This window comes from Dama dama, chromosome 18 (assembly GCF_033118175.1).
Source record: "Dama dama isolate Ldn47 chromosome 18, ASM3311817v1, whole genome shotgun sequence".
Lineage (NCBI taxonomy): Eukaryota > Metazoa > Chordata > Mammalia > Artiodactyla > Cervidae > Dama > Dama dama.
The window spans coordinates 19455941-19482838 of NC_083698.1; the positions used below are offsets into that span (position 1 = coordinate 19455941).

At 39.8% G+C, this 26898-nt stretch overlaps 1 protein-coding gene and 1 long non-coding RNA gene across 2 annotated transcripts in view; one reads left to right on the plus strand and one right to left on the minus strand.

Annotated features, from left to right (window-relative positions):
• Positions 1-514: 514 nt before the first annotated feature.
• Positions 515-6682, minus strand: LOC133072107 (uncharacterized). The gene is made up of 3 exons (XR_009696634.1): positions 6309-6682; positions 4079-4257; positions 515-3294 (listed from the first exon to the last, which is right to left on the minus strand). It is a non-coding gene; the product is annotated as an uncharacterized LOC133072107 (long non-coding RNA).
• Positions 5782-26898, plus strand: part of SCIN (scinderin) — an 81291-nt gene continuing 60174 nt past the window's right edge. The window contains exons 1-3 of the mRNA XM_061164991.1: positions 5782-6078; positions 14882-15036; positions 19674-19835. Coding sequence (XP_061020974.1) covers positions 5880-6078; positions 14882-15036; positions 19674-19835 — 516 coding nt within the window. The 5' untranslated portion in view covers positions 5782-5879. The remainder of the gene's footprint in view (positions 6079-14881; positions 15037-19673; positions 19836-26898) is intronic.

Below are 26898 nucleotides of genomic sequence, written 5' to 3' on the forward strand. Positions count from 1 at the left end.
CGAAGTAGAGAATTAGACCTAATTTCACTAGGTCGCATTGTCTAAGTGTAATTGGGGCAATGGTTTTATTAACACCTGAGGCCTTAAAAATAATTAGGGATGAAATCTTACTGTACTGACTTCTCATGATGTGAGTGGAATCTTAAATTCTAAGGTTAATACTTGGATGACAGACAGTAGGCTTCTTAAATATCAGTCATTGTTGTTAGAAGATCCAATAACTAAGCTTTAAAGTTTGTGGAAATTTAAATCCTACCACTTTCCTTCCTGAGAAGGAAAATGAAACACCTGATCACGATTGCTTCCAATTTCTAACTTTAAACTATGCAGCTTGGGAAGATCTAATGGATACCCCATTAGACAAACCTGACATGGAAATATTTACAGATGGCAGTTCTTTTGTTCGGGATGGGGAGCGTAAAGCAGGTTATGCCGCCGTGCTGAGGGCTGAACAGGTTTTAGAAGCAAAATCTCTACCCCCCCCCGCCCCGCCCCCCAAGGAACCAGTGCTCAGTTAGCGGAGCTGTGGCTCTGACCTGAGCTCTAGAGTTAAGCAAAGGGCAGAGGGCAGAGGATAAATATCTACACTGATTCTAAGTACGCTTGCATGCTTTGACTTTACATGCTGTTGCTGCAATATGGAAAGAAAGACAGTTTAAAATGGCAACAGGAGAACCTATTAAGCATTTCAGAGAGATCAAAAGACTTTTAACTGCTATATATTGTCCTAAAGAATAGCTGTTATGCATTACAAAGGGTACAGCCGGGATGGGAGTAAAGTAGCAGAAGGTAATCAGCTGGTGGACTGTCAAGCCAGAAAAGCGGCATTTTGCAAAACCCATTCACTGCAGACATCGTTGATCTGGACAGGTCCTGTGGAACAGGAAAAACCACAACATACTGAGGAAGAATTAGAAAGATATGAGAAAAGAGGAGCAAAGATTACTAATAAAGGATGGTTACAGTCAGAGGATGGATGATTAATAATTCCTGAAAATGCTCAATGGAAAAGTTTTCCTAAAGCCTTAGGATTAACTAATTATGTAACTCAGCTCTCAGCTTCTCAACAGGCATTAATGGAACTCCGGGAGGTGACTCCTGACCCAGCCTCTGAGTCAAGCAAACCTCTACTTGAGCCAGGAGTCGAGGTCCTGATAAAAACATTGGGATCTGGGGGCCAATCTCTCAAGCCCCTCTGGGAAGGCCCTAATTACCAGGTTATTCTTTCTTCTCTCACAGCTGTCAGAGTGGCAAGAATTGATTCGTGGGTGCATCACACTCGAGTTAAGAGGTGGCACCCTGACCAGAACCAAGCGATGTCATTTTATGTCTTTACTTTCTATGCTCTGACTTTGTTTTTTCAGATGGGCTTGATAATCTATGTGAGCCTACTTCTGCTGACTCCAAAAGTCCTGAGTCTGCCATTGGCCCTCAAGACAATGCCTTCCTGTCCTGGACTCATTCCTACACTGCATTTCATAATCGGTCTAACTGCTCCCCTCTTCATCAGTGGAAGGCTTCCCGTGGTGGTCATCTCCACTTCAAGGAAAGGATTCTCTTCAACTCTGTAATGACGTCTAACAATCTAAAATGGACTGATGTAACTATGGACATAATGTGACTTTTAATTTTGATTTTAACTTTGTTTAATGACTATTTTGCCTTATATCTATAACTGTAAAACAGGGTTTGTTTCTAACTGTCTGAAAGCTTTTAAGTTACAAATGGTTGTCCAAGCTCCTACAAGTGCCACAGCCTCCACCAACTATTACTTGGGGCCCCTGGAACAGAGACCCTCAATATGAGGGTTAGGAGAATATGTTGCCTCAGCAATTTAGGGACTATGCCCCTAAATAGCAGGAAGCAGTTATGGAATGAAAACAATGCCCCTTTCCCTTGGCAACATAATTCTCCTAAAAGAGGAGGGGGGAATGAGAGAGTCATTTCCTAGGCAGGTTGATAAGAAGTCTGGGGGTCCCCAAGGAGAAAGGGGTCCGGGATTCTCAAGGAGGAGGAAAGGACAAACTTATTTTCCTCTACATTCCTTAGGATTATATAACAATAATGTATCCTGCTTGAGGACAGTTTCTGGGAAAAAGCCTTCTGGCTAACCCTGTAATCTTAAAATGTAAATTATGGGAGTGGGTCTAGTAAGGTCTTTACAACCTGCAGACATTCTTTTGATTCACTGTAATAACTAATTAAAAAGTATATAACTCCATTACTAACACTAGGGAGGGGGCACTCTTTCTGCCCCCTTCTGATGTCTATGTCAGAAACCTTCTCTATCTCTTTTATACTTTAATAAAACTTTTATTACACAAAAGTTTTGAATGATCAAGTCTCGTCTCTGGCCCCGTATTGAATTCTTCTCCTCTGGAGGCCAAGAATCCTGGCATCTTTTGTGGTTCAGCAACCTTTCACTTGCAGTCCAAGGGACTCTCAGGAGTCTTCTCCAACACCACAGTTCAAAAGCATCAATTATTCGATGCTTAGCCTTCTTTACAGTGCAACTCTCACATCGGTACATGACTACTGGAAAAACCATAGGTTTGACTAGATGGATCTTTGTTGGAAAAGTAATGTCTCTGCTTTTTAATATGCTGTCTAGGTTGGTCATAGCTTTTCTTCCAAGGAGCAAGCGTCTTAATTTCATGGCTGCAGTCACCATCTGCAGTGATTTTGCAGCCCAAGAAAATAAAGCCTCTCACTGTTTCCACTGTTTCCCCATCTATTTGCCATGAAGTGATAGGACCAGATGCATGATCTTAGTTTTCTGAATGTTGAGTTTTAAGCCAGCTTTTTCACTCTCCTCTTTCACTTTCATCAAGAAGCTCTTTAGTTCTTCACTTTCTGCCATAAGGGTGGTGTCATCTGTGTATCTGAGGCTATTGATACTTCTCCTGGCAATCTTGATTCCAGCTTGTGCTTAATCCAGCCTGGCATTTCACATGATGTATTCTGCATATAAGTTAAATAAGCAGGGTGACAATATATAGCTTTGATATACTCCTTTCCCTATTTGGAACCAGTCTGTTGTTCCATGTCCAGTTCTAACTGTTGCTTCCTGACCTGCATACAGATTTCTCAGGAGGCAGGTCAGGTGGTCTGGTATTCCCAGCTCCTGAATTATTTTCCACAGTTTCTTGTGATCCACGTAGTCCAAGGCTTTGGCGTAGTCAATAAAGCAAAAGTAGATGTTTTCCTGGAACTCTCTTGCTTTTTTGATGATCCAGCAGATGTTGGCAATTTGCTTTCTGGTTCCTCTGCCTTTTCTAAATCCTGCTTGAACATCTGGAAGCAACAAGAGAAGACTCTAACATGGACATCACCAGATGGTCAATACCAAAATCAGATTGATTATATTCTTTGCAGCCAAAGATGGAGAAGCTCTATACAGTCAGCAAAAACAAGATCAGAAGTTGAATGTGGAACAGACCATGAACTCCTTATTGCCAAATTCAGACTGAAATTGAAGAAAGTAGGGTAAACCACTAGACCGTTCAGGTATGACCTAAATCAAATCCCTTATGATTATATAGTGGAAGTGACAAATAGATTCAAGGGATTAGATCTGACAGACAGAGTGCCTGAAGAACTATGGCCAGAGGTTCGTAACTTTGTACAGGAGGCAGTGATCAAGACCATCCCCAAGAAGAAGAAATGCAAAAAGACCAAATGGCTGCCTGAGGAGGCCTTACAAATAGCTGTGAAAAGAAAAGCAAAAGGCAAAGTAGAAGAGGAAAGATATACCCATCTGAATGCAGAGTTCCACAGAATAGCAAGGAGAGATAAGAAAGCCTTCCTCAGTGATCAATGCAAAGAAATAGAGGAAAACAATAGAATGGGAAAGACTAGAGATCTCTTCAAGAAAATTAGAGATACCAAGGGAACTTTTCATGCAAAGATGGGCTCAATAAAGGACAGAAACAGTATGGACCTAACAGAAGCAGAAGATATTAAGAAGAGGATATTAAGAAGATCTTCTTAATATTAAGAAGATATTAAGCAAGAACACACAGAACTACAAAAAAAAAATCTTCATGACCCAGATAACCATGATGGTGTGATCACTCACCTAGAGCCATACATTCTGGAATGCGAAGTCAAGTGGGCCTTAGGAAGCATCACTATGAACAAAGCTAGTGGAGGGGATGGAATTCCACATTAGTTATTTCAACTCCTAAAAGATGATAGTGTGAAAGTGCTGCACTCAATATGCCAGCAAATCTGGAAAACTCAGCAGTGGCCACAGGACTGGAAAAGAAAGGCAATGCCAAAGAACATTCAAACAGACACAGGTACTTGTGCATTTAATTTAAATAACAGTCTTCAAGGTGAAAACTATTATTTTCCCATTTTATACATGAGGAACCTGAGGTTTGCTGTAGTTAGTAAGTTGCTAAAGCCTCAGAACCAAGAATGGTTGGTTGCAAGAAATGTTGTTTGCAACACTGTGTTAGCAAAATATAGACAAAATTTAAATACCTATGAACTTGAACATTATAAATTACAGTACATTTTTAAGATGGAATACCATATGTCAGTAAAAAGAAGAGGCTCTATGAGTACTGGGTATTGATATTTTGATATGTTGTTACAGACAGTGTGTACGTTACCATTTCTGTTAGAAAATAAAATTACTATGCTATCTATATTCTTGTAGATGAAAGAATATCAAATATGTCTGGAAAAATACACAAGAAACTGGTAACTCAGCTGCCTCTGGTGAAAGCTGAAATAGAGATACATTTTTATTGCTCACCTATACTTTTGAATTTTTTACCATGGTCATGTAATACCTATTTCAAAACAAATTAATTAAGGAAAAATCAAATTGTATGTAATTAGTGACCTCTAGAGAAGCCTGTAATTTGGAAAACAGTGACAGAAAATGTACATGCATAAAAACTAGCTTTCTTCCTCTGCATCCTGAGAAATTTGCTTTCTCAATAACAATAAAATCAATTGCCACATCAGCTTCAGTTAAATGAATGCAAAATAAGGAGTAAACTTCCATCTATATTTTACAGTGCTTTGCCCATGCTACAAAAGCAAACTCTGTAGGGAAGGCAATAAGATCAGCACCCTGAAGCATTTGTAAGAGGTAACTCACACGGTAAGCTAAGTATCTAATACCACAGTCACAAACAGCCCAGCTTGAGAACACCCCAAGAGGATTGCTGCTTTTTTTTTCCCCCAAAACTTTTCTTGGTAAAGGAAGCAGGTGGCAAAGAGGTTAATCACAGCTCCCTGAACCCCTGAAGACTTATAGAGGTCTGTCCCCCGGGTAAGACCACTGTCCTTCCAGGTTTTCATTCTTTCCAAGAAAACTGACAAGCTGTTTCTCATGGCAGTTTCAAATCGGGAAGACCAAGACAGAGAGAAACTGTGGCCAGCGGGGATGGAGGGACTGGCAGATAAAATGATGGAGTTGATGATTAATCGTTAGCTGGACAGCCAATTTTTTTTTTTTTTTTTTCCTTCAACGATGCACTAAACAGTTTTAATTGTTGATCTCCTGCATCTGTTGCCAGGGAAAATGTCCTTCCTGGGAGGACGTATTTCCTGGAGTTTCAGTAAGTTCCCTCAGGATCTCTACGATTTCTGAGATTCTGATTCCCCTCGGGCTGCAGGAAAGGGCGCAGGAGGTTGGTACAGGATGCTGCGCTTCGGCTGAGAAGGGATTGCCTCCTGGCTAGTAACTCCTGCCTGGGCACTTGGCCCCTCCCGTTTGGGGGCCCCGCCCCCGATCATCCCCGCCCCTCCTCCCGTCCTGCAGCGCAAACCCTGGGTCCTTCCAGTCGGTCTGAGTTCAGTCCGACTCCCAGGTCAGTGAGGTCCCACGTCCGCTCCCCGGAACATCGCGTGCCCGAGTCATGGCCCAGGGGCTGTACCACGAGGAGTTCGCCCGCGCGGGCAAGCGGGCGGGGCTGCAGGTCTGGAGAATTGAGAAGCTGGAGCTGGTGCCGGTGCCCGAGAGCGCGTACGGCGATTTCTACGTCGGGGATGCCTACCTGGTGCTCCACACGACGCAGGCCAGCCGGGGCTTCACCTACCGCCTGCACTTCTGGCTGGGTAAGGGGCCGCGGGGCCGGCTCGGGGAGGGGCGCGGCCGCCCGGGAATTGAGAGTGGTGGGCTGGGGGAAGGCAGCGCTAGCTGGACCCACCTGGAGACCCATCGCGCCGGTTGCGCCCCGGGGGCGCCCCCTCCAACTTTGGGGTTGGACACCTTCCACTCGCGAGAGTCCGCGCCTGCAAACGCCGGAGCGAACGCAGGGCGCGGCGAAGGGGGGGAGCAGTCTTACCTCCATCACTTTGACCTTTGTCGAGTCCACCCCCCAGGTTTTGCAGCTGGTTCCTCCAGCTTCTCCCCCTTTCACCTTCCAGTCTCCAAACTCCCGTTTCCTCCCAGGACAGCTGCCAGCCGCGCCCTGGGGCTGGCCAAGTTAGGCTCACCTTCCGACAAGTTCAGTCCTGGATTCCCCGTCAGCGAGGAGATGAAGTCAAACAAGTTTGTGGGCATTCGCCGCGGCCGCGGGAAGTCCTTTAAAAAATTATATATATATGTATAGCCTTGGACTCAGCTTAGCGTTCTCTAGTAATTGCAACGATTAGGTAAGTTCTTGGCTGCTTTAAAAATCACATTCCAAGCCTGCACCGCGCTGCTTGCATCTTTGGTGAACAGAAATTAATTCCTCTTGATTAGGATGCTGGCCGCCTTATCAATACAAAGTAAATAACTTTCTATGGCAGATTTTGTATTTAGATGAGTCGCTTTATAATGATTATTTTTATATTTATTACTTATGTGTTTGAGCAAGAACACAGGTGGGAACAAAACAGCTCCTTCATCGGTAGTAATTATTTTGGGCTTCACCCGCGCCGGGCTCTGAGGACACTGGGGCTTGTGTGTTCTACTTTTTCCACCTTCTACTTTTACTCGTAAACATCCTGAATGTCTAACTTCTCCCTCTGAGATCCTGTGCCAGTGGGCACACCCCGTCTAACAACACACCGATTATCTGAGCCTTATTGCCTCCGTTGAGAATCAGCTTGCCTCCCCTAGACTGTGTTTATTTTTAGTTTTATTCATTATGGGGAAAACACACAAAACCACACACATACACATTTTGTAGTCCCTGAAAGTCATTTTTCCTTCCTAACATTTGAAGATTTTGAGAAGAAAGATGGTAGAGAACATTGAGAAGTGATGTTCTCAATATTAGCCACCACCTGGAGCAAACACTCAAATGAGAAATCCATACAGGGAGACAGGACTGTCTCATTATAACATTTATTTAAATTTTGTGCCTGCTTGAGGAGGCTGAGGCTGAGATCCAAACTCATTGTGGGTTTCCAGTGTAATGTCACTATTCCTTTTATCACAGACAGTGATCTGTTTATGTTTTATACCAAGAATCACCCCACTGAAGTCTTAATGTATAACTTATGTTCATGAATGAATGATGCCACATAGAATAGTAATGCCTTCACCTTGGTCTTTCTGTTCAGTACTTAGTTCTGCAAAGAGTAAAAGTGTCTGAAATGCCACATTTGTCATTTTGGTGAACTGAAATGAGAAAGTCATATCTTGCTGCAGATAATAATTAAATTTGACTTTGTCAGAGGAATCCAAGTGAGCTTTAAACACTATTGTTTTGTTTTGTTTTTTGGCCACCCAGTTTAGCTTGTGGGGCCTTAGTTCCCCAGCCAGGGATCAAACCTGGGGCCATGGCAGTGAAAGCACCAAGTCCTAACCACTGGACTGTCAGGGAAGCCCCACAATTGTTTTAATTCCATAGGTAAACCCTACAAAACACAATGCTTAGAGAGCTTATCTGGGTAAGACAGAACCTATACAATTGTTTTAATTCTGTAGCTTCTTTCTTATCTAGATAAGTTCTTTAGGCACCGTGTTTCGTAGGGATAATAGATTCAAGTTAACTCTTACGCTGAATGAATGAATGAATCAGACTTCAGAAAGGGAAGAAAAACTAAACTGATTTAGTTCATCAGTTTCAAAAAATTTAATAGAAATGCTTTGGGCAGAAACATTTTATGATCTTAAAGATCTATAAACACTGAACTTAATAGTGCGTTAATTAATAGGTTAATTCAGTAACTTTCAATGTGTCCAGCACTGTGTAAGGCATTTTTGCATACGAGTACCTTAAGAAACTTCCCTGAAAGTTTACAATCTCAATGATGCAATAAAACAGAAGTGATAGAACACAGGTAAAATGTGATGAGCACCAGGAAAGAGACACAAAGTGCCTGTGGTCACTGGGAAGCAGAAAAGCCTTGATGGAAAAAAAGGCAGATGAGGGGAATTGGGAGGGGCTGTGTGATAGAAACTCACAGGAAATGTGGAAAGTTTAGAGTACAGTAGCCAGCAGGACCTGTAGATATAATTAGACCTAAATTTGGGCTTTCCAAGTGGCACAGTGGTTAAAGAACCCTTGTCAATGCAGTAGACACAGGAGATGGGGGTTCGATCTCTGGGTTGGGAAGATCCCCTGGAGGAGGAAATGACAACCCACTCCAGTATTCTTGCCTGGGAAATCCCCTGGACAGAGGAGCCTGACAGGCTACTGTCCATGGAGTAGCAAAGAGTCAGATACGACTGAGCACAAGCACACCATTAGACCTAAATTTGGGTTAATTCATGAGGTTTATTCAGAAAAACAGATTGAGGGAAAGTTCCAAGAGGGGAGCTGAAAGTTCAAGGGAAGAGAAAGTCTGACTAAAGGAAGTCAGTTGAGAGGAAGATGAAGGAGAATAGAGTTAAAGTCAGCCTGGAATGAGAAGGGGCATAGCCTAGAAATGAAGAAACAGGCCAGCTGAGAGGAGGAAAAGGGAAACAGGAAGAAGTGGGACCCAAAACAGGAGAACAGAAGATAATTATCTTCCCTGGCCTCTCCCTCAGTGTCTTTCCATAATACCCTTGCATATCTCAGATCTTTTTATTTGATTATTTTTTTGTTTTATTTCCTTTACAAAGTAAGCATTTGTTGCTTGTAATTTAGAAGTTGTTGCATTGGTTCTTCCTGAAAAAAAGATTTCAGTTTTGCACCTAGTAGTTTAAATGCATCTACCAACTAGTCTGTGCTGGGTTCTATTTCAAGGCACTGTGAATCCAAAAAACTGGGCGACAGTATACAACATACAATACAAAGAACTTATACCCAGGCTGGGGAGGATGCTGAGAAACTGGAGTTTTATACCTTGATTGTGGTGGGGGTGGAATATAAAATGTACAGAGATTATGGAAAAGACTTTGGCAGGGTCTTATAAAACTGAACATGCAACTACCATGTGATCCAGTAGTTGCATTCATGGTCATTTAATCCAGAGAAATTTCATATTCATGGAAAATCCAGTACATTAATGTCGTAGCAGCTTTATTTGAATGGACAAAAATTTCAGTCAGCCCACATAACTGTCGACAGGTTACTGATTAAACAAAGGGCACATCTATACCAAGGACTACTGCTCAACAACAAAAAGGAACAAACTTGGTTTTAAATGAATTTTTATTGGAGTATAGTTGCTTTACAATGTTACGTTAATTTCTGCTGTACAGCAAAGTGGATCAACTATACATGCATATATATACACATGCTCTTTTTTTTGGATTTCCTTCCCATTTAAATCACCACCCAGCTCTGAGTAGAGTTCCCTGAGCTATCCAGCATGTCCTCATTAGTAATCTATTATATTCATAGTGTCAATAGTGTATACATGTCAATCCCAATCTCCCAATTCATCCCACTCTCCGTCCCCACTTGGTGTCCATACATTTGTTCTCTATGGCTCTGTCTCTATTTCTATTTTGCAAATAAGATCATCTATACCATTTTTCTAGCTCCCACATATATGTGCTAATATATGATATTTGTTTTTCTCTTTCTGACATCACTCTGTATGAGAGCCCCAAACTCCAGACAAACACAAGTCAGATGAATCCCTTAGGGAATTATGCCTCATGGGAAGAAGAAAAACAATGCCAGAAGGTCCCATGCTATATGATTCTACTCATAATATTTTTTAAATCTAGAGTCATTGTTACCAGAGGTTAAGGATGAGGTAAGGAAGGAGTGATTCAGGTGGGAGGTGGGTGGAGTTTTAACAAGGCACCATAAGGGATTTTTTGGTGATGAAACTATATACAGTGTCTTGACTATGATGGTGGGTATGTAAATTTACACATGTGATAAAATTATATATAACTAATGTACAAATGCAGATGACTACAAGTAAGATTGGGGAAATACGAGAGGTATAAGTGGATTGTATCACTGTCAGTATGCTGGTTGTGGCAGTCTGTGCTGTCCTGTCCTTATATACTTATACTTTAATGTATGTATACTGAATTAGTGGAGAAGGCAATGGCACCCCACTCCAGTACTCTTGCCTGGAAAATCCCATGGACGGAGGAGCCTGGTAGGCTGCAGTCCATGGGGTCAGTAAGAGTCAGACACGACTCAGCGACTTCACTTTCACGCATTGCAGAAGGAAATGGTAATCCACTCCAGTGTTCTTGCCTGGAGAATCCCAGGGATGGGGAAGCCTGGTGGGCTGCGTCTATGGGGCCGCACAGAGTCAGACATGACTGAAGCGACTTAGCATCAGCAGCAGCATACTGAATTAGTATACTCTCTGTATACATAGAGTATACTAATTTAGTATACTGAACTATACATACTAACGTTTTACAAAATGTTCCATTGGAGGAAACTTGGTCTATTGATCCATCTGTCTATTCTTCAACCAATACCACACTATCTTAATTTGTTATTATGCCTGTGTAAGAAAACTTAATATCAGATAGAGTTAGTTTTCTTACCTTATTTTTCTTTGTCAGGATTGTTTTAGCTATTCTAGGGACTGTGCCTTTTTACATTAATTTTATAACAAACTCATGTAATCTGTAATAAACCTTGAAATGATTTTGACAAGAATGACATTAAGTCTATAGATTAATTTGGGGAAAATTGACATATTTATTATATTACAAAACTTACAATTCATGAACACTGTCTTTACTAAGGTCTTTGATTTTTATCATCATTTTGTAATTGTTAGCATGTAGATCATGACTTGTTTTGTTAAACATATTCTTGAGTATTTCAGTTTCTTTGAAGTGACTGAAAATGGTATTGTGCTTTCAATTTCAATTTCTGCACGTTCATCATTTCTATATAAAAATGAGACTGCTTTTTGTCATTGATTAATATTTATCATGCTATCATGCTGAATGCATTTATTCTTAAGGGTTTGTTTTTTTCTTAGGATTTTCTATGCAGATCATCCTGTCATTTCTAAATAGACACATTGTTTTATTCCTTTACAATCTGTATATTTTTTATTTCTTTTTCCTACCTTTCTGCAATAGTTAGAACTTCCTGTGTTATATTCAGTAAGAGTACTTGCCTTGTTCCCCATCTTTGGGGGAAAGGATTCAGTCCTTGATCATTAAAAATTATGTTAGCTTTATGTTTTTTGAAGATGCTGTTTATTAAGTTGAGAATTTTCCTCTGTATTCCAGACTTGCCGAGAGCTTTTATCATGAGTGGATATTCCACTAACCTAGTCATTAAACCTCTCTTTTTATTATGTTTTATATATAAAATCATCACATCCTCAAAACAATTTCAGGAAGTTTACAGCATATGGCTTCCCAGGGTGCTCAGTGGTAAAGAATCTGCCTGCAGTGCAGGAGACACAGATTAGAACCCTAGGTCAGGAAGATCCCCTGGAGAAGGAATTGGCCACTCACTCCCGTATTCTTGCCTGGAAAATCCCATGGACAGAGGAGTTTGGCGGGCTGTGGTCCATGGGTGTTACAAGAGTCATACACGACTTGGAGATTAAACAAACTTATGGCATATTTACAAATAAAATATAACACAATATAATGTAAATAACATAACATAAAACAACATAACATGAACGGCACTGGGAAAATCAGCACAGGAAAAATAAATGAAGTCATAAGAACTCATTAAGAACACTCATGAGTTTTTGAACACTTAATGAGAATTTCCTCATGCTATAACTGAATTTGATACTAGTTTTTATATTCAAAGGCTAGTATTGGCTTCATTAAAATCTTTCAGCCTTTTTAAAAAGACTCTGATTTACTCATACTGACATTCCTTGGCCTAGCACAGTACATAGTGAAAGTGAAGTTGCTCAGTCGTGTCTGACTGTGCGACCCCATGGACTATGTAGCCTACCAGGCTCTTCAGTCCATGGAATTTTCCAGGCAAGAGTACTGGAGTGGGTTGCCATTTCCTTCTCTAGGGGATCTTCCCAACCCAGGGATTGAACCTGGGTCTCCCACACTGCAGGCAGACGCTTTACCGTCTGAGCCACCAGGGAAGCCCAGTACATAAGCATCAACAAGTTATAGGATAATTTAATTAACTTACTTCCAGTTCATACATTAATCAGATACCTATCCATTTGTAACTACCTCAAGAAATTCAGGTTTCAACTTGTTCTCAAGTAAAAACATGTGTATCAGATGCATCATCCTCAACACCTTCCATATTAACGTTGATTTAAGTTTCCCTCCTAAAGCCCCCGTGTAGAATCTACATCTTTGCCTTCATTGGTAATCTAATTTGTGGTTGGGGAAGTGGACAGAAGATGACACTCGAGCCCTTTCAGACTGCAAAACTGCATGTGATTTTTATGTGTGTTAAGTAATTTCCTTTGACCACATCGAGTTCATAAAATTGATACGTAGCGACTGATTTTTTTTCCCTGAGAAGATGGTTCACCGGTCCTCTTTGAGAGTAAGAGAGGAGTTATAAATAAATTCAATTCTTTCTTTAATATACCTGATTGACTTCCTTTCTTCAACTTTAGTGAATACTCCTAGTTGCGGTTCCAGGTGAACTCTAGTATTGTTACAGCTTCTAAACATTTATGTGTCAATTATCCAGGGAGGAAAATTACATTCCCCAGTCACCTCAAAATTTTACTGCTAGTGAGAGTCTGAGTATAAAAATTGCCAACTAGTATCGTAGTTTCTAAGATCTGTGCCTCGCAGTCACAGAAACCTGTGTTGTGTCTGCCAAAGGTCAACTTTATGACCTCAGGGAAGTTACTTTTTCTCTCTAAGCCTCTGTGTCCTCTGATGTAACATGGTAGAAAATGATTTCAGCTACATTGGGTCATTTGAAGGTTAAAGCAGATCATTAATATAAAACACTAGCACAGTGTCTGGCCCATAGCAAGGGTGCTATAAGTGTATATTAGCTGCTACTATTTCTAGAATCATTAATGGTTTTCACACAGGTTAGGAATAGTAAAAGTTTTAAAATGTCTTATAAATTTTGAGGTCCTCTCAGGACTGTCCTGGTTCTGATCTTTGTGTAATTGAGGACACTGGGTCTTAAGAATTGGTGTTTTGACCTCAGTGAGGTTGCCTGGATCAGATCTGTATTAGAATTATGAAAATTAAATGTGTGTTGTATGTTAAATTCCCAGGATAATACTGCATATGTTAACATTCAAAAGATGTGAGCATGCTGGTTCTTTTATTCTCCCTTTTCCTTCAGAGAATATTATCTGATGCCAGTAAGATAATGAAGTGGGGACACTGGGACTCAAACATAGGGGAAAGCTTAAGATATGAGGGAAATTATCAGCTCTGTAGTCCTAGAAGCGATCTTCATGTTTATCTTGAGAACACGGTGTCTGAACTTAAAAGAAAAAGTATTGGCATATCCCAACAATCTGTACTGTTCTAGGATTTTATTGCTTAGGAGTAAATCTGATTTGAACTTAATACATTTTTGTTGTTGTTCAGCTGCTAAGTTGTATTTGACTCTTTTGTGACCCCATGGACTCTAGCCCATCAGGCCTTCTGTCCATGGCTTTTCCCAGGCAAGAATACTGGAGTGGGTTGCCATTTCCTTCTCCAGAGGATCTTCCTGACCTAGGGATTGAACCCACACCTCCTGCATTGGCAGATGGATTCTTTACCACTGAGCCACCAGGGAAGCCCCATTTTTAAAGTTGTCAAATTCAGAACCAGACAGATCCATCTGTTGATCTTAAACATGGTACTACAGTAAATTGCTGGAGAAAACTGGACTTCAAAGATTACATGTGGAGAATTTTGAAGGGTGACCATGTTCCATTGGAGTCAGAGAAGCCCAACTAAAAGAATTATGGACTGACTGTGAGCTGTGGGTTGAGCTTTTCGAAAGGGCTATTTTATCTTGAAGATTATGACTTTGGAGGAACTAAGGTGCGTGGCAGTGGAAAGAATCAGAACATGTGAAATTCCTTAAAAACTTAATGACTTAATTATGCCTATGTTAGACATACTTATTAAAAAAAATCCCTTATACTTAAAAAATAGGGATAAGGTCAAGTTACATTAATTTTCCCATCCTCAAAGTGTTGTTTAGTTCTGGCCCGTGATGTTTGTATTCCTTACAAATATTAATATATTGACATGTTGGAAACCTGGAGATTAATGCTGAGAAAGGCTAAGACAATTGAAAAATGTTTTGACAGCCTGATCTTGTTGACTATACCAAATGAATCTGAATCCTACTGGAATATATTGTTATATCAACCTGAACATATTTGGACAGTGGTGATTCTTTTAAAGTTTTTTAAAAAAAAAGAACTGGAAAGCAGATACAGAGCAATTCTTTTAGTTATTAGCAAAATAGTATTTTATATTGCATCATTTCTGCTGAAAGATTGTTCTGTTGAAGATGAACAATTCAGACATAAATTTATGGTACTAGTATATATTTCAAAGACAGTTTCTGAGTTTTTTCTTGTCAGACATTCTGCCTTAATCCTGTGTCTCAGGTGACAAATGAGATACTGTCATTTGCTCTTTCAGGGAAGGAGTGTACTCAGGATGAAAGCACAGCGGCTGCCATCTTTACTGTTCAGATGGATGACTATTTGGGGGGCAAACCTGTGCAGAACAGAGAACTTCAAGGCTATGAGTCTACGGATTTTGTTGGCTACTTTAGAGGAGGTCTGAAATACAAGGTAAGCAGCTCCCTCGAATTGTTTTATGACCCCCTTTCTCTTCCTATCCATCCACACCTCATGTCTTGATAGAATAAGTGTTCACTGAGGGCAGGTGTTTTTTTTTTTTTTTAACTGGAGGATAATTGCTTTACAATATTGTGTTGGCCTCTGCCATACAACAGTGTGAATCGGCCGTAAGTATACACACCACCTGCCTCCTGAACCTCCCCTCCACGCCCCCGCCACCTCATCCCACCCCTCCAGCTTATCCCAGCGCACCGGACTGAGCTCCCTGTGCCCTACGGCAGCTTCCCACTGGCTGGCTGTTTTCCACATGGTAGTATGTGTCAATGCTACTTACACAGAGTGAAGTAATTCAGCAAGAGGGCAGGGTATTTTGGTTTCATTTTAATCTATTTTGTTCACTCATATATCCCCAGGACTCTCTAGATACATAATAGGTAGCTGGATAAATGTTTGTGGAATATATGGTATAATGTGTGACATATTCTGACTTAATCTCATTTGGCAGGTTAATTTTTAATGGAGTTAAGTAAATATAAGCAACATGGGCATCAATAGTGTTTATTTTTTGCTATTCTAAAGAATCACTGAATTTGCTACAAATAACCCATGACTCAGGAATTTCAGTTGTTCTGGAACATATGAATCCAGTATTTATAACAATTATAACTTCAGTTAATACATAGAACTATACATACATTTCCCAAAGAGCTTAGTTTGATGTTAGAAATGTTACAAATGAAACCACTGAATTGAACATATGTGTGGTTCAGCCTTGCAAACTCCTACACATACACTGGCATACACACATACCCAACCCCCCCAACACACACATACACTCACAGAGTTTATGTGTTTTGGCCTGAAACTCATCATCAAATGACTTTACTTTGGAAATAAACAAGTAAAATATCAGATAATTAACTATCTCTATACCTTTAAGGCAACTTTCAGTAAAGGATAGCTTTTTCTGGAATTCTCTCAGTGACCCTTGCAGATTGTCTATCCTTCATTATTCCCCATGCCCCTGAGAATGTTCAGTTAAAGTGTGAGGAATACCTTCCCTACATATACCCCAGAAACAATCTTTTTAAAAATCAAACATGCTTCAGCAGGTGTTCTATGAGACCCTACCATCCTACCCTTCCAGTATATTAGCCCTGTGGAGACCTAAAACCTCAGAAGTAAACTACAAAACTAGAATTCTGACTCGAGTCTGCTGCTACTGCTGCTGCTAAGTCACTTCAGTCGTGTCCGACTTTGTGCAACCCCATAGACGGCCACCCACCAGGCTCCCCCGTCCCTGGGATTCTCCAGGCAAGAACACTGGAGTGGGTTGCCATTTCCTTCTCCGATGCATGAAAGTGAAAAGTGAAAGTGAAGTCACTCAGTCATATCCGACTCTTAGCGACCCCATGGACTGCAGCCCACCAGGCTCCTCCGTCCGTGGGATTTTCCAGGCAAGAGTACTGGAGTGGAGTGCCATTGCCTTCTCCGACTTCTCTCTAGTCTAGAGACTATTAAATAGGAAACTATTGCCTTTTATTTAATTCATGAATTACTTTTATGTCAAATGATCCTGAAATATACTGTATATCAGTGAATCCAAGATTTAGAGTAAGCTGGGGCTTGTATTACTAAATGCTTGTACTGTACCATCATCCTGGTTATGAACCCATGTCTGTCACATGTAGCTTGTTTGCTTCAGGAAAACAGGTTTTCTGTGCTGTTTCCTCAAACGTGCAACAGGGTAACAACAGCTTTCTTGTGTAGGTGTCATAAGGATTAGATTAAATGATAAAAATGTGTATGTTATAGTGCATATGCAATCATTTGAGACTCATGCTATTATTAATTCTTCTGGTATTAGTGGATCTTCTGAAATCAAACTTCTGGAAATATATTTAAAAGTGGACATGATAAAAGTAATTTTATAGTTATTGAATAATTGTCTTCTAATTGTCAACATTAAAACCAGCACCAATCAGCATTTTTTAGAAAGAGGATATTTGCAGATGGAGGTCAAATTTATCAGCAAAAAAATCAGTTTACTATCTTATCATTAGTGACATTAACCAGATGGTAACATGTGTAGTTGTAGCTAGACTTGATAGGAGATGTGGAAACAGGGATCATTTTACCACCCAGAACAGCAAAGATTATTATGTTATACTTAATTTCATGCTTTTAGGGATGTACAAAGCACTTCACGTGTGTCATTTCATTTAATTGAAGAAAACAGCCCTGTAGTACAGTTCCTATCATTATCATCCTATTGAGATAAGTAAATGGAAGCTTAGAGAGCGAATTTGTGAAGGTCTCATAGGTGCTATATGATTGAATTGGGTGACCGACTCCAGTGCCTAAGCTAGTAACCATGACGTTATGATGCTTTCAATATAAGTAAATGGTTCAAATGTCTGGATAAATGTTTTATTTAGGAATACTCTTTGAAAAGGATATTGTGTCTATTTGAAATGAGTAAAACTTGGCAAAGTCTACCATTACCAAGTCAGCAGTGGTCACATTTAGTTGCCATATGCAGTGTAAAGATGTAGCTAGGAAATGTTGAGACCATCTTCCCCTGTCCCATGTCATTTAATCGACTTGTGGTTTTTTTCTCTGTGAGGTTTTATAGGGAGTTGGGGAAGAGTTATAGAGGGTTATTTACTTACTACTGCTTCCTTCTATTTTATCTCTGGCTAAGCCCCTTTTCCAGCTTGAACAAGACCCAGCCCCAACTGTGATTGTAAGTAGCAACAATTAGACATCTGTCAGCCAGTAAAACTGTATTTATGGTTCCCTTGGTTTAGCAGATCATCCGCCTCGCTTTCATTCTATAAAGTAGGTAGAAGGAGACTGGGAGTTTCTAGGGTTCATTCAAGCAATGTTCACAGAAGAATTACTTACTTTCTTATATGGATATATATGAAACTTAAGTTTTTTGTTCATTTTTGGCATCGATTATTAGTGTCAAAATTAATTTTTAAAATGCCATTAAATGTTCACAGACTATGTATATCACTCTGATAGTTCACTGTATGAAATCCTAATATTATATATTTATTTTCAGCCTAAGTGAACTCTATATTTTATAACTTTTTTTCAGAACACAGTGTTCTTACACTATTTTTTGTTATCAGATCACAGTATAATTCTTATTTTGAAAAATTAAAACGGCCAAGCATAGTAATATGTAGATGAAAAACTTTACTGTATAATACTTTGTGCTGTCAAGAAATATGGCAATCCTTTTAAAATTATGAACTGGGAAATTATTATGCATTTGTAAAAGCTTGTGGTGATAGTTATCCTGAAGTCAACATTTAAGCCCATACTAATAAAACCTTTATATTCATGAGGGCCTTTTGGAAAAGCAGAAAAGTCTAAAAGTCATTTGGAAATTTAAAGAATGTGCTACTAATTATATATGAAGCTTGACCTCTTTCTTTGGATTTATTGTATATATTGATGTAATAAACTTGAAATCTGGATTATTTAATAGACTTCATTTTTTAAAGATTTTGTTTTGATGTGGAACATTTATTTTTAATGGCTTTATTGAATTTGTTACAATATTGTTTCTGTCTTATATTTTTGGTTGTTTGGCCCCCAGGATGTGGGATCTTAGTTCTCCAACCTGGGATCAAACTCGCACCCCTGCATTGGAAAGCAGAGTCTTAACCACTGGACTCCGGGGAAGTCCCATATAGACTTCTACTGCTAATTTTCTTTCCATATTATCATGGGAGGATTTTGATCAATAAATAACAGATTTATTTCCACTGTACCTTTATTTTGCACATTACCTCATAGTTAATTATGGAAGTAAATAAATATTATTGTCCCTAACATTTTACTAATTCAGGAAAATAATGAAAAGCTTAAAAAAGCTGAAAGCTAATTTCAAATGATGCAAGAAGACGTGCTTGATATAGTTCCTCTTTTTTTGTCCCCATTTCTTAGTTCACTGTGGTTGGACTTTGATTTTCTTTTTGTTTCGGTGGGGGTATGCAACCAATTTAGACTGTAAATACTTAGGCCTGGCATGTTTTGTAAACCATTTTTACCTAAATAAATAGATAAATAAGACAGGTGATTATTTAATGTAAAATCAAGGACGAAGATTAGAAGCAGCCCATACCTGGCAGGCACTCAGGTCCCTCTTCTGTCTTGAGGCTGTGACTGTGGGAATTTCAGGCTGCCTGGTTCCCGGGCCCTCTTCGTGTATGCTTGTGACCTCTGACTCTCTAACCTCCTGTTACCTTTTCCTCTGAAATCCTTATCTGCCTTCGCATTCACTGCTTTGAGAATCATTAGTTCCCAAAGGAAAAGAATAACAGCTCTTTTCTGTTTATGTAGCAGGTTTTATATACTGAGGGTTTTCAGTAAATATTTGCAGTATTAACTGGAATGGTTAAAATAGGAAGGACAAAGAGCCTAAAACAAAACAATTACCTATTGATTGGCCTGTTGGAAATTCTCTTCTGCATATTTAATTTTTCACACGCACTTAGCTGTTTTCTTTTGGTCTAGCAAGCAGTTTGGCACCAACACTGCGGTTTTCTAAGCTGCCATGTCAAAACCTCATCTGTTTTGTTTTGTTTTGTTTTCTTTCTGTCACTGATCAGGCTGGAGGTGTGGCATCTGGACTCCATCATGTGCTTACAAATGACTTGACTGCTCAGAGGCTCCTGCATGTGAAAGGTCGGAGAGTCGTCAGGGCCACGGAAGTTCCCCTAAGCTGGGACAGTTTCAACAAGGGTGACTGCTTCATCATTGACCTTGGCACTGTAAGTTTTATGCTTACCTGGAGGTGTCCAGAGGAAGGTAAATTGTCTTCAGATCAAATCAGATGTATGTGTTGTGGAAGATAATCACTTTTTCTACACGCTAGAGAGCGGTTATGGCTACGTGAGATGCAGTCATATCATATGACTAATTGGCAAGTATTTAAATGACACATAAAACTTCAGAAGTTTTTATTTCTTTTGATAAACTTAATTAGAATGGAGTAATGATTTAGTTCTTCCTACCATAGAACAGAAATTGAATAATTCTTAATATATTTCCCCTTCTTCTTGAACAGAGCTTCCTCTAATTATTTTTGTCCTGAAATGTGTGTGGGAAAACATTGCTTGAGGGGGAAATTGATTCCCCCAGGAAGCAAAGATTCTAGAATTTAACCTGGACGTAGGATGAGTGTAAATAGCCTGCCTGAAGAGTGTAGGGAAAGTATTTCAACAAATATTAATATATCCCATATATCCACACACATAATACTATTTCATACTTATTAATTCTCTCAGAATTGTTAGAAGAGGCACAAGTACAAATGTCAAGTATTATCTTAGTGGGATGGGCAATATCAAAACTTTGTAACGTTTCAAAAGTAGAAGGAAAAAAGGTAGAAATAAAGGGTATTTCCTGCTACTGGAAACCACGTGCAGAGGCAGGGTTGCCGTTTTTTTCTCCAGGGGATCTTCCCAAACCAGGGATCAAACCTGTGTCTCCTGCATTGCAGGTGGATTCTCTACCACTGAGCCACCAGGGAACAGTGATTCCTACCTAAGTATTTTGTTTTACTGCCTCTCCTTAGGCAGTATGTTGGGGAAGAGCATTAGTCAGAGGTCAAAGAGTTTATTTCATGTATGTAGAGAGAAGTGACACCAAGGAATTTAAAAATGGAACTACACAAAGCTCAGTCTGAGCAGTATTAAGCTGGCAGGAGCACAGAAATTAAATATGCTAAGGTGATAAATGGTTTGGAAAATGACCCGAATTGTAAACTTCCTTGGGTTCTCTAAGTTAGGGTCACCTCTACTTTTACTACTACTAGTGTATAATCCGACTGTCTGAGATCATACTAGCTGTGTGCACAGTTGAGATTATGCTGCTAATGCCCAAAGTACAATTCCCAGTGTCACACTGAGACATCTGCATGCAAAATGGCAGTATTCTTGCCCTGTATTTCACAGTGAATTTCATGGAAATGTCCTTTCCAACTTTAGATGCTATCCTGTTGCCCTAACCAGATTTAAGTCCTAACCTTCATATCTAGGCAGAAAACAGATACTGTTCTCTCTCTCCACTCACCAGCAAGCAAAACCATGACATATAAATAGATGATCAGGTGTATTAAGCTGTGCAGTTCCAAAGACAGTCATAGCACTTGGAATCTCTCACAGCTAATGTACAATAATTACTTTTCTCTCTTAACTACTTATATTTTATAGCCCTTTATCCCTTTATAATTTATGAAGTATTTTTAAATATAAGGTGATATGGTTCATGGAAAAAGTGGACCTCAGTTTTCATCAAGTTGAATATAATCTCAGGTTCTCATCTATAAATTTGGGTATTTTATTAGACGTGCTCTGGAGTCCATAAACACTTTCTGTTGATAATGTAATTCATCATTGCCATTATTTGACAATGTTTCTTTCCTAAAAAAATTTTTATATATAATGTATTTGCTTTATAAGTGCAGTAATCTCTTTGTCATGAATAGTGTCCAACTGAACTTTTCAACTGTCTACTCTTTGATGTTGAGCAAGTCATTAACCTCTTTGAGCCTTAACTTCCTTGTTTTTTGGGGTTTTTTTTTTTTTTCATTTTGACTGTGGTTTCTAGTGACATACTGATCTCAGCTGATGGTGATTCAGTCCTGTCTGACACACAATCATATCTGGAAATGGCAGTTACCATCCCAGTTTCAAGGAAAAACCAGCTTAGAAGATGTGAGCAAGTCACTTGCGTTAAAGCAGGTTGAGCAGCGATCTGGGATAGGACCTGAATTTTTCTATTCATAGTTTACATCCTTTACGTTCTACAAAGTGAACTTGGTAGTATAGAAGATGAAGTGGCTCTATAACAGAGTATCTTGCAACAGTTTCAGAATCTGCTTAATTCAGAATAGATTATGTCTAATCTGGCTTAGAATCTACTGATTAGTATTAGTAATGAAATTATTTGGCTTCCCTGGTGATTCAGTGGTAAAGAATTTGCCTGCAGTATAGGAGACACAGATATGCAGTTTTGATTCCTGGTTCAGAGGATCCCCTGGAGGAGAAAATGGCAACATACTCCAGTAGTCTGCCCGGAAAATCCCTTGGACAGAGGAACCCAGTGGGCTATAGTCCATGGGGTTGCAAAAGAGTTGGACATGACTGAGCAACTAAACAACAATGAAATTGCTTACTATTTTATTGAGTAAGTATTGAGTTTCTACAATGGACTGCATAGTTCAATGCTGTGCTAGATGGATTATAGCTCTGGTAACATGCTGTCTTCCCATAGGTAATATGTGCCATAGGAATATTCCCCACAAATCCAGGCTCATGCCATAGGGACAAAATCTCTATAAAAAGGTTCAAGGACATTGACCTGTTTAATAGTAAATTTTCTTTATTCTATGTAGTTAATATTTTCAGTGACTTTCAAGTTATCTCCTGCTCTCGTGGCTGGTTGGAGACATTTGGGGTGATTTTCTTGCAGCAATACTTGAAGCTGATTCCATCTTATGTTGTGGAACTTTCCCACCACTCCCAGGGATATCCTAGTAGGATTCAAGTTCTGAATTCCTAAGTATTTTAGAACAAACACCCACATGACCTGTGTTTATATTACTAACCTTTAACCAGTTGGTATGTCGCCAAAAGTTTCTAAAAGGTGATAAGATCTTGCAATTACCTTGGGGACTTTATTTTTGGGGTGTGTCACAGTCAACCAAGAAGAATGGAATCAAAACCTCTGTCATAATATTTTAATAGCAGTTATTGAGTTAATTATTTCATGACCACTTTCTGCTTTAGTGGGCACAAAGGGAAGCCAGTGCTGTTACTTCGTGTGTTTTATGACCCAGGTATGAAGAAGATAGGTTGAACATCTAACGCTGTCATTTAGCTAAAGCCACATGGCCAACACTAAGGTTATGGGCATAACCTAAATCCTGTATCTTGATTGTTTTTGAGGGAAGTGAGCTTTTTTTTTGGATAAAAAACAATCACTAGTATTAAGGTGATGTGGCATATACCTTAGTAACACTTGGTGTGATAGGATTTGACTACAGTAAATATTCCCTAGGGGCTTCCCTGGCGACTCAGCCGCAAAGAACCTGTCTGCCAGTGCAGTGATGAGGGTTCGATCCCCGGGTCAGGAAGATCCCCTGGAGAAGGAAATGGCAACCCGCTCCAAGAGTTCTTGCTTGGGAAATCCCATGGACAGAAAAGGCTGGCAGGCTATAGTCCATGGGGTTGCAAAAGAGTCAGACATGATTGGGTGACTGAACAACAACAATGACAAAATATTCCCTAGACATGACAGCGTAATCTTTTCAACCTAAAGCATGAAATTGTAAAATTATTCATTTACTCACTTTGGAAGTTAAGATAATTATCGTTTTAGAGGATGATTTGGATAAATTGTCATATTTAGTGTATTTTTAGTAAATGATATGAGACATGGCTAGATTTCAGCAATTTGGAATTTACTGAATTATTGAAAAAATGCTTCTGAAATATATATGTATGTTGCTGAATTTATAAATCATTACTCACCCACTATTTTTAAAGATATGAGGAATTTGTAGAAATTAATAACATCACAGCTTAATATTGCAACAGAGCATCAGTAGCTCGAGAATGTGAGTGATAATGAAAAAAAGCCCATATTCTCAAAGTTTGGGATCTGAAGTTAGCTAAGTGTATATTAGAGCCAGCCACCAGTGGAGAATTAGGTTTCAGAAAAGTAGGAATCTGTGCTGAGTTTTTCTTTTCTTTCCTCTTGTTGGTTATCCATTTCATTTATTTTTTAAAATGTATTTATTTTAAATTGAAGGGTAATTGTGGTGGTGGGTTTTTAATCATGATGTTCTGCATGTTCTGTTCCCTTATTAACTTATCTGGTCAGTTATGCAATATTGGCTTACTGCCTTGCTATTTATAATCTATCCCGCCCTCTCTCATAGTCAGTCATCTGCTTCGAGAAAGCAGTCACTTCCTCATTGACCACCGTTTCTTTGAAACTGTGCTTCCTATGAGCATCAATGCCTTCTGCTAAACCCAGTGAAGAGTTAAACTCTTCTACTTGCCTCCTGTGCTGCCGTTGACACTACAGTTGTTGTCATTAAAGCACATCAGATTATCCCACCCGCCCCCTCCCCATCCCAGAGGAAGCGTATGGAATGTCATGGCCTGGGATGGGGACAGGGTTGCCGATCAAAGTGTGAGTCTGGTTTAGTCTTCAGCCTCCCTCCTCTCCAACCTTCCTAGAGGCTTTGACATTTCACTGAATCTTAAGTGCTGGGCTTTGACCTCTATACTAAGCCATTTGCTGGAAAGTATCCTCACTTTGGTCTTTTGAGATGCCCACATCTCCACAGCAAGGCCCTTCCTGGTTCTGTCAGCCACGGCTGTACCCACCATTAGGCGTTCTGCTTAGCTTTTCCCACGCCACATAAAAGTTTCCGGAACAGTGTATTCAAGTTGTTGCCAATACCTGTTAATCCAACTGCCTGGACGCTGTCCAGAGTTGTTTCTGCTCTCATGCTCAGCATCTGGGATAAATGTATGACAAACATGTAGGACAAGAAGTTTACCAAGCTCTTCTCAAAGATTCATTGCACCTGGTCATGTTTCCTAGTAATGTTTCGCTTGTAATGACCTACTATCTTTTGACGAAACTAGTCTTACACCATTTCACACTGCTGCCCTCTCGGGGGTTCCTGCAGTGCACTCAAGTCCCGAGGCCAAGCCCGTGGTTCTTGATATACAGATTTGGCTTTCTAGACCACATCCTCACTCCTCCCCTGCAAAACCCTTTACTCTGGCAAAATCAAGTTTCTTTTAAATTAACATTTTGTTGGCTTTCAGACTTTTGTCTCTACTATGACTTAAGAAGGCTAACTTTAAAACTGAAAACTGAGTAGAATCTTCTTTGTGCTGGATACATTTTTCCTTACTCCAAAGTACTTCACTAGATCTACTGGGGAGAGCCTTCAGGCAACAAGAAGAGAAATGGGAAAGATCAACCTAATTTTAAATCTGTAGAATTTACAGATTTTACAGTATTTACAGTAAAAGTACGAATGGCATTTAGTGTGTTCTTAGCATGTGTTGGGTGTTTGGAGTATAAAGATGAAAACCAGATAGCCTTTGACCTCAAGGTGCTGTGAAGTGGAGACAGACAAAAGCCTACATAAGTCAGAGTGTGGTCAGGTAGAATGCTAGAAGCTCTGGAATAGAGCTACACTCTTGCTGTAACTGGGGAATGGATGAGGGCACTAAGAAAGATGGCTCTCAAGGTATTAGGAATTATATTTTAATTCTCAATCATGGTTTCACACTGGAATCATTTAGAAGAGGTGTTAAGAGTACTGATACTTGTGATTTGATTCCTGGAATTCTGATCTTTAAGGTTCTGGAATGGGCCTTTGGTATAGGTTCTTTTTTTTTTTTTTTTTTTTTAAACTTTTAACTTTTTTTGACTGTGCCACGTGTCACATGGAATTTTAGTTCCTTGACCAGTGATGAAACCCACGTCTCTACATTGGAAGTGAGGAGTCTTAACCACTGGACTGCCAAGGACGTCCTGATGTAGATTCTTTTTAAGCCCCACCCTCAGGTTATTGAACATTCCCATTTCAATATGGGAAATGTCTAAAGGTGCTGGGAAGTTCACGGTCATATGTCTAAAGAACAAATAAGTCGGTTAAAAATAGTTGAGTCACCTGCTTATGCGGCCGGCGGAAATTATTTTAAATGTGACTATAAGACTTCCTTGATTTGCGAGGTGTTTTGAGTAGAACACAACCTCACCTTCTCTTCTTATGAAAAGTTTGCTCCAAAAGCTGTCTCTTGGTCCCGATAAATGACATCACTGCTGCAGCCATGCTAGAGTTGTCCACGTCATTAGCCCCTTTCCCTGTCCTCCAGAACCCATCCAAAGGCATGACTGACCATCCCTGTAGACTTTAGTCTTATAAATATCCCTGTGTTCTCCTCCTTTTCTCTGTCAGCACTGCTCTGTCCTACCTCCCTACCTCACATGCAATTCCTCCTTTCTGGTCGCCCAGCTTTCTGAGACCATCCACACCCTCTGCATCCATCTTCTATCCTTCAGTCAGAGATGCTTTTAAAAACACATATGCATGTCATTGAAGGATGTTGAGGTAGCTTGACTTTAAACAACAACAAAATAGAATAGAAATGAACATCTGTTTATCCAAAAACTAAAAATCATGTTTTAAAGTTTAAAGAAATGGAGATTCTTGAAAATATTGGGCAAGTTAATATCTTTTTTTAAGCAATGCTTAAGGACCCTTCCACCTAGAGGGGTATCTGAATGAACTTCTATATTTGGTTAACTAGATCTAAGGAAAACTAGGGCTTCCCTGGTAGCTCAGGGGTAGAACCTGCGTGAAATGCAGGAGACATGGGTTTGATCCTTGGGTAAAGAATCTGCGTGCAATACAGGAGACACGGGCTCAATCCTTGGGTAGGAAAGATCCCCTGGAGATGGAAATGGCAACTTACTCCAGTATTCTTGCCTGGGAAAATTCCATGGACAGAGGAGCCTAGCGGGCTACAGTCCGTGGGGTCACAGAGGAGCCAGACACGACTTAGTGACTAAACAACAACAAAGGGAAAACTAAGCACTGGAAACATAAAACCAATAGAAGCAAGGAGAGTAAGAGGTCTGTTCCTCCCACCCCCAGCTTTTATAAACTTTTAGATGTATTTAGAATAAATAGCTTGGAAAAAGGAGCAAGTCCATGCTGAGTTCTTTGCCCATGTTATGAGTCACCATCATTGGAGGGTTCCTTTAAACTCAGCTTCTGAAATCTTGCCTCCCTTC